This window comes from Aplysia californica, unplaced genomic scaffold (genome assembly GCF_000002075.1).
Source record: "Aplysia californica isolate F4 #8 unplaced genomic scaffold, AplCal3.0 scaffold00747, whole genome shotgun sequence".
Taxonomy (NCBI): Eukaryota; Metazoa; Mollusca; class Gastropoda; order Aplysiida; family Aplysiidae; genus Aplysia; species Aplysia californica.
Window position 1 is genome coordinate 48,589 of NW_004798017.1, and position 8,878 is coordinate 57,466.

An 8,878-nucleotide genomic window follows, 5' to 3' on the forward strand; every position below is an offset into this window, starting at 1 on the left:
TCCGGGTTTTTTCGTCCGTTGGAATTTTTCATCGTCGGCTTTTGTAAGAGAGAATATGTTTTTGTTTGCTCATTTGAAAGCTTTACAAGGTTCAGTTTAGGTGAGATGTGATGCTCCGCTCATTTTCAGGTTTTTTTTTCTTTTTTTTTCGAAAATCAATTGGCATCCCTGTGTATTCTCCTGCCGCCCGTGGGTGGTGTGCGGGTGCTCTGGTGTGGTTTGCTTCTTCTTTCCTATCAAACATCTATCTTCCTTATCTCTCCTCCTTCTTTTTTGTGTTTGTTACTCTTTAACTCTTGCAACACCTCTAATCTTCGGCACCTATATGACCTTATTGTGTTGCAAATTTTTATTTTTTTAGTAAGCGTTTAACGGCACTTGCAACACAATAAGGTCATATAAGTGCCGAAGAATAGAGGTGTTACAAGAGAGTAACAAACATAAAAAAAGAAGCAGAGATCAGGATGAAAGATGTTTGATAGGAAAGAAGGAGCAAACCACACCAGAGCACCCGCCAACCACCCACTTGTGTTGCAAGTGCAGTAAAACTCTTACTAAAACTAAACTAAACACCCTGTTCTCCTGTGTTCTCCTACCCCCCCTCCCAGGCCCGAGGTATTTGAGTGTAAGATCTGCTGCGTGACGGTCACAGCCCAGGAACACCTGACCGCTCACCTCAACGGCACCAGGCACAAGCTGCAGCTGAGGAAGATGGACATCAACGACGCTCACAGAGGTCAGTGGGTCATTAAAGGGGTCACAGAGGGGTCAGTGGGTCATTGTATAGGTCACAGGTCGGTGGGTCGTTGTAGAGGCCACAGAGGTCAATTTGTCATTATATGGGTCACAGAGGTCAGTGGGTCATTGTAGGGGTCATGCAGGGGTCAGTGGGTCATTGTGGAAGTCACAGAAGTCAGTGGGTCATTGTATAGATCATACAGAGGTCAGTGAGTCATTGTAGAGGTCACACAGAGGTAGGTGGGCGGGAGTCACATAGAGGTCAGTGGGTCATTGTTCAGGTCATACAGAGGTCAGTAGGTCATTATAAGGGTCACAGAGGTCAGTGGATCATTATAAGGGTCACAGAGGTCAGTGGATCATTATAAGGGTCACAGAGGTCAGTGGATCATTGTAGAGGTCACAGGTCTGTGGGTCATTGTAGGGGTCACACAGAGGTCAGTGTAGGGGTCACACAGAAGTCAGTGTAGGGGTCACACAGAGGTCAGTGTAGGGGTCATACAGAGATTTGTGGGTCATATCGATGTCACAAAGGTCGGGTGGTTATCGTAGAGGTCAGTGGGTCATTATAGTGGTCAAAGAGGTCAGTGGGTCCTTATGGTGTTCAAAGTCGCAGAGGTTGAGGTCACAACATCAGCCTTGTTGCTGGTCCCTGCATTAAATGAAAAGCAAGAATTTTATTTCAAATTCATAGAGGTGGTTGACTCTCTTTCTCTCTCTTGCCCTTTTTAACTCCCAGTGGAGCACAGGCCATCAACAACATTACTCCAGCGAAGCCTGTCCTGGGCATCCTTTTCTATCTGTTTCCATGATGTCCCCGCTTTTTCAATTTCGGCTTATACACTCCATATTCTCTCCTCTGTGATGAAGGTCCTCCATCTTCCAGAACTGGAAGTCGTTGTGTTGTTTTTGTAGCTGCTTTTTGTTTTACGGGAAAGGGTGGCTAACCCCTTGCCCAACCGACCTTAGTCACCTTCTACGACATGCGCGGTACGGATACAGTGATCCTATTCTTTGCTCCCCTGTCTCTTGGACAGGGCCCCGAGAACCACATGGGTTGGGTGGTTGACTAGTGTTCTGCTATAGTTTGCTCCTTGTGTCCTATCAATGATCGAACTTCTGTTGTCTTTATGTCTCCTTCTTTTCTTTGTATTTTTCTTTAAACACCTCTAATCTGCATCACTTGTGTGGGGGTGGTTGGCGGGAGCTCTGATGTGGTTTGCTTTTTTTTTTTCCTAACATCTGCCGTGCTTATCTCTTTTCCTTCTTTTCGTTGTGTTATACTCTCTAGTAACACCTCTAAACTTCGGCACTTATGCAACCTAATTGTTTTGTGTGTGCCGTAAAATTCTTACAAAGACGAAAACTTTTCAGTTGATCATGTTTCTGTTTTCAGGTGGCCTGAGAGGAGGGGGAGGACGAGGCTATTCCTTCGGCTTCGGAGGGAGGGGAGGAAGAGGAGGTCGAGGAGGGGGAGGAGGAGGAGAGGGAGGTTCGTGGCAAGATGGCGCTGAGGGAGGCAGAGGTCGCGGGGGTCGTGGCCGAGGGCGGTGAGTAATGATGATAATAATAATTAGGATAATAATGATAATAATAGATTACATTTATATAGCACATATCCCTGCTCTACGGCATGCTCTGTGCTTTTGCAATCTGTTAATGCCCCAGCAGACTCCAGAAATCTCAGAAGCATTTCCAGCCTGTGGGAGAGCCACTGGAAAAAACGGACGGGAAATAAACTCAACAATATTAAACCCAAACTGGGACCACGAAATCCTTCGGACGTCTCCTGAAGAGACAAAGTCATTTTTACTCGATTACTCATCGGACACACGGCCCTAACACACAAATACCTCCTTCAGGGAGATGAGAAGCCGTTCTGTGTCGGATGTGACACAGATTTTACCATTAGACACGTTTTAACCGAATGTCTAGACTTCGGAGAGATCCGAATGAAGTATAGTCGAACCTGCCCTGACGGCCACCTCTATAAGACAGCCACCTGTACAAACGGACACTTTCCATTTCCCCCCTTGCGTTTTTTCTATATAATTTAACTGTGTAAAACGGGCACCTTTCCAACGCGGCCACGGCCACCCTATTTCAACACACAACCCCTATCACACTTAACAATAACACCTGTCTTAGACGGCCACCCTAGTGACTCCATTACGCTTCGTCATAAATCAAGCACTGGCCCCTAGCGTTGCGGACGAGCCGTCATAATCCAAGAACCTGTCCCTCCAACTGATCATGTTGCGTAGGCCCCTCCCACTGTTGACCAATAGGTAACAAAATTAATTTTCAGCTGCTGGGGAGGGAAGCATGTGATCGTTCATAACCCATAAGCCCCGCCCAGAACCCATACACAAATCGCAAGTGAGATGAGTGGTCACTGTTTACCCAGTCTGTAACAAAGTAACAATGGACGTCAGCATGAACTTGTGACAGAAGCGTCGCTCGTTCTCCTAGTGGTAGTACGGGTGTTTGTTTTACCATAGCACTTGGTCCTCCTTGTCTGACACATTTCGTTTTATTGTCACCCGTGCACAAAAGCTGCAACAAAAGAAAAGAAAACCCAGCGAAAACAACAACAACAATGCAACTACCTTTGGTTTGGGACCTCAGAAAAGGAGGGTTTGTTTTCTGAGAAAGGAATGGTTTGTTTTCTTCATCTTGATCAGTCCTGCCTAAGACAGCCACCTGTCTTATACGGCCACTTTTCTCCTTGACAATGGGTGGCCGTCTTACACAGGTTCGACTGTGCTTTAAATGCAAAAAATTGCAAGACATTTTTTCCGTCGTTTTTCCAAACAGAATTTTGGATTTATGAAGGCCATTGGCCTTTATGGGAAATTGTAGAACAAAATTTAATTAGTAAAAAATTTTATGAAAGTTGTTTTAGATAGAAAACATATATTTGCACCAAATATTAAACATTTTAACGTTTTAAGATCAAATGACCTGTACCCAGCCATACAGTGAACTGCGAATAAAACTAACTTGTGTTTCGCGCACTTGTATGACTTTATGCAGTTGCGAGCGCCGTAAAACCCCATACTATACTAATCAGAAACATTCTCAGCTTCCCAAGAAGCATTCATTGCAAGCTTCGGATAACACATGCTTTATAAACCCAATAAACTGACAAGGTCTTTCACCGTCGTCTATGGCCGGCTACCCATTCCCACGTTGGTGAAGTGAGGAGATCAGGAGTACGACGAGGATCATGTTGATAATTTTTTGTCACTTTAGTTGATTTTGGTGATTCATTCGTAGAAGCTTCAAGTCCTTAGATCTATAACTATTTCTTTGTTGGTAATAGATTCTGATGGAATTTTTTTGTTGTTGTTGGGGTTTTTTGTGGTTACGTAAGTGTTTTGCAGCATTTGCAACACAAATAAGTTGTGTAAGTGCTGTAGTTTGCTTTGATGTATTCTTTAAAGTAAAAATGATTATTGGTACATTGTAATTATTTATTTATTAGAGTTGAAATATTTATTGGTTCATTGTAATAATATATTTTGTTTTGATGAGATAAAATGTTTATTGGTAGAGTTTAATGATTTATTTGATTGAATCGAAAGTATTTATAGGTAGATTTTAATTATTTATTGGTTAGAGTTAAAATGTTTACTGGCAGATTTATTCGTTAAGAGTGAGAGTATTTGTTGGTACATTGTCATAGCTGCCAACCAGTACAATAAAATTGCATTTAGTACGATTCTCATTCCGACATCCTCGGTACGATGGTACGATTTCGCATTGAAAAATACAATTTCTCGGGGGGGGTTTTCTAATAACGCAGCGAGAGTTTGTTTCGGGGAAAAAAACGTTCCACTATTTTAAATCGCTGATGAGCCCTCAAGTACTTTGGTACTCTGGTCCTCGTGGGAATTAATGAAGGAGAGAGTCTGATTTTAAGTTTTGAAAAGTTGGCAGCTATGCATTGTAATGATTTATTGGTTAGAATTCTGTGTGGTTTTATCCCTTTGTGTGACTGCCCAGCCTGTGACCTACTTCTGGTTCTGTTTCAGAGGACGGGCTGATTTTTCTGGATCAGGTAATAATGATGAGTCGGAAATAATGGTAGAGGGCAGTCAGTTGCCGGTGATAGTCAGATAGCAGTTACAGATATAGACATATTAATGTGTGTGGTTGGCGGGTGCTCTGGTGTGGTTTGCTCCTTCTTTCCTATCAAACATCTACCATTCTTTTCTCCCCTTCTTCTTTTTTATGTTTGTTACTCTCTTGTAACACTTAATCTTCCGGCGCTCATGTGAACTTATGCAGTTGCGAGCGCCGTAAGACCTCTGCTAAAACTAACACTAAGACATATTTATCTTTTCAGAGAGAGATAGATAGATAGATACCTGTCTACTCAGGTGGTAGTTTTGTTATTTTGAATAATTTCCAGTTTGGTAAGTGGGTGGTTGAAGGGTGTTTGTGGCATGTGCTGCTCGGTGACTGTCCCTGCACTGTTGATGTTTTGTTTTGTTTTTTCCAGCACTGCGCGAGTTTGATCTTGCCATCGTGCTTTTTTTTTTCTTTTTTTTTTTTCTTTTTTTGACCTTAACTGAGTTCATTTCATGTGTTAGTCTTGGATTAACTCACTGTGATAATAAGCACTCTGTTTTCCAAAGGTTTCTGTATGGGTGGGTGGTTGGCAGGTGCTCTAGTGTGGTTTGCTCCTTCTTTCCTTTCAAACATCTCTCACATCTATCCGTGGGCGGTTGGCGGGTGCTCTGGTGTGGTTTGCTCCTTCTTTCCTATCAAACATCTGTCGTCCTGATCTCCACCTCCTTTTTTGTGCATGTTACTCTCTTGTAACTCATGATCTGTTCTTAGGCACTTATATGACCTTATTGTGTTGCAAGTGCCGTGAAACTCTTACTCAAATTTAAACCATCTATCCTTGTGTCTCCTCCTCCTCTTTTTCTTTGTATGTTACGTTACTCTCTCGTCGTAACACCTCTACTCTTCTGCACTTATTTGACCTACTTGTGTTGCTAGTACCGTAAAGCTCTTACTCATACTAAATACAATCTACTAATGAAAGATTTCAGTATAAAAATATTTTTCTAAGTTTTTAATAAGCACGTTATTTCCCTAAGGTTTTCAACAAGCATGTTATTTTTCCAAAAGGTTTCAATTCAATTTATAAGCATGTTATTTTCCAAATGTTTCAATAAGCACGTTATTTTCCAAAGTTTTTTCTGGTAAGCACGTTATTTTCCAAAGTTTTTTCTGGTAAGCACGTTATTTTCCAACGTTTTTTTAATGAGCACCAACTGTTTACACTAAGCATGTTATTTTCTAAAGGTTTACAATTAGCATGTTATTTTTCATATGTTTCAATAAGCACATTATTTTCCAAAGGTTTCAAGCGACCAAATGAGGAGTTTTATGGCGCCCCTTCTGGTTTCCATGGACCAACGCGCTCGAAGCGACCCAGATTCTGAACATTTTCATGAGCTTTACACAGCTGGAATTTACCCGGGACTAGACGTGTTCTGACCCACCTACTTGTTTTACTGTGTTCTTCATCAGTATTTTCAATCCAATTGAGTTTTTATATGAGTACATGATGTATTTGATATCACAATGGTATTGTTCAGAAATGGTGGATATTTTTTAATTTTTGATTGTTAAATAATGATGAAGAGGAGAATTTCTACGGAAGTTTTAATCCTTGTACAGCACAGGTTGTGTGGTTTTTACTTTCCAAGTTGAGAAACGTGTTTTATTTGATTTTGATCGTGGCCTGTTTTATGATTTTAACCTTTTCGTTCATTCCGTTCTGTTGAAATGAGAGTTTTATTGATTGTTCTGTAGGTGGTTAGACTCCCAGCTTTGTCCTGTACAGAATAAAAACTCTACGTCGGCCACTCAAAGATTTGTTGGAAGTGTCGTATCTTCTCTCCGAGTGTGGGACACTCCCAGTGTGGGTGGTTGTCGGGTACTCTGGTGTGGTTTGCCCCTGTTTGCTGTCAAACATCTATCGTCCTTATCTCCCCTCCTTTCTTTTTTGTGTTTGTTACTCTCTTGTATCACCTCTAATCTTCTGGTGCTCATATGACCTTATGCAGTTGTGAGCGCCGTAAGACCTCTTCTAAAACTAAAAAACCTCTACTAAAACTTTAAAAAACCTCTTTTGTAACACCTCTAATCTTTTGGCGCTCATATGACCTTTATGCAGTTGCGAGCGACGTAAACGTCAACTAAAACTAAAACTCCCAGTGTGTCGTCACTACCTTTGAATTGTTTCGTCAACAATCTTCTCCCTCTACCTCTAGCCGGTGTTTTCGGTGTCGTCTTCATTTTCTGTGAGAGGGTGGGATGACCATTGTCTGGGATGTGTGTGTGTGTGTTTGGTGCTTTGCAGCTTCTCTGTCACACACGGGAGACCCGAGAATTTTTATTGAGTTGAGTTTCTCTGTCTTTCTGTTGGGATGTTGTATCTCTCTCAGCCTGGTTAAGTCCTGACAGTGGGTGGTTGACAGGTGCTCTGTTGTGATTTGCTCCCTCTTTCCTATCAAACATCTATTGTCCTGATCTCTCCTTCTTTTTTTATGTTTGTTACTCTCTTGTAACACCTAATCTTTGGCACTTATATGACCTTATTGTGTTGCAAGTGCCATAAAACTCTTATTTTAAAAAGTTCTGACCCTCAGGATTGAAGCCCGCCTCCTCCTAAATGATTGAAATTGTGTGGATGGAGATGTAAAAACACCTATCTCTTGAGGAAAATTTTATTTTTACGTCTTGCTACTGATGGGTGTTGGTGTTTTTTGTTCTTGTATGTCTGTGGTGAGATGGGGGGGGGGGGGGGGGGGGGGGGCTGGGTTGAGTCAGGGGGGGGGATGACTCATCTCACCTGTTGCGGGCTGTGTGTGTGTCTAGTGTGGTCTGCTCCAGCTACTTTTGGTTAATGGGTTACCGTTGTTGTTGGTGTCCGTGTGTATGTGTGAGCTCAGTGTCAATACAGACTGACCGACAACCCGACATGTTTGTTCAAGTTCCAGTGAGGACTTGCTCATTTTTGTTATCTGTGTGTCCATGTGTGAGTGTGTGTGTGTGTACATATTTTTGTTATCTGTGTGTCCATGTGTGAGTGTGTGTGTGTGTGTGTACATATGTGTGTGTGTGTGTGGAGGGTGATCATCTCCTTGTTTATTTATAGCACAGGTGACTATCCGCTGACGTGTGAGATGTTTCTGTTCGATGATAGCACTTGTGTCTATCCACAGATTATTTTTCTGCTTAATGATTGTACATGTGTCTGTCTATCCACAGATGCATGTGATTATTTTTCTGCTTAATGATTACACATGTGTCTATCAACAGATGTGTGTGATTATCTCTGATGATAGCACATGTCTATCAACAGATGTGTGTGATTATCTCTGTTTGATGATAGCACATATCTATTCCCAGATGCGTGTGATTATTTTTCTGTTTAATTATTGCGCTTGTGTCTGTCCACAGATGCGTGTGATTATTTTTCTGCTTAATGATTGCACTTGTGTCTATCAACAGATGTGTGTGATTATCTCTGTTTGATGATAGCACATATCTATTCCCAGATGCGTGTGATTATTTTTCTGTTTAATTATTGCGCTTGTGTCTGTCCACAGATGCGTGTGATTATTTTTCTGCTTAATGATTGCACTTGTGTCTATCAACAGATGTGTGTGATTATCTCTGTTTGATGATAGCACATATCTATCTACAGATGTGTGTGATTATTGATGATAACACATGTCTATCCACAGATGTGTGTGATTATTGATGATAACCATAACACACGTCTATCCACAGATGTGTGTGATTAACACTGTATTTGATGATTGCAAGTGTTCCGCAGTGCCGTAAAGAACAACTAATAATACTGTCTGCGCTTTTTTAGACGAGTTCGGCAAAGTCCTTTGCGAGCTGGAAAACTTTTTTTTTTCCATTTTCCATCCATGACAACATCAACAACTGGCTGAAGAAGAGCTGAAGGATTCTGTTTGCTCCACACAAATCTAGATGACACCAATTAAAGTTCTGATATTCACAGATACATCATGCTGACGGACAGAAAAAATTGTGTGCTTTTATTGGACAACACTGATTGTGTGTGTGTGTCTCCTTCTCT

The 8,878-nt window shown here is 41.6% G+C and overlaps 1 protein-coding gene across 1 annotated transcript in view; it reads left to right on the top strand.

Moving 5' to 3' along the window:
• Positions 1-6,632, top strand: part of LOC101845499 (keratin, type I cytoskeletal 9) — a 26,053-nt gene extending 19,421 nt beyond the window's left edge. Inside the window, exons 5-8 of the mRNA XM_005109059.3 lie at positions 609-736; positions 2,135-2,288; positions 4,776-4,801; positions 6,118-6,632. Of these exons, the coding sequence (XP_005109116.1) occupies positions 609-736; positions 2,135-2,288; positions 4,776-4,801; positions 6,118-6,200 (391 nt within the window). The 3' untranslated portion in view covers positions 6,201-6,632. The remainder of the gene's footprint in view (positions 1-608; positions 737-2,134; positions 2,289-4,775; positions 4,802-6,117) is intronic.
• The last annotated feature ends 2,246 nt before the right edge of the window (positions 6,633-8,878 follow it).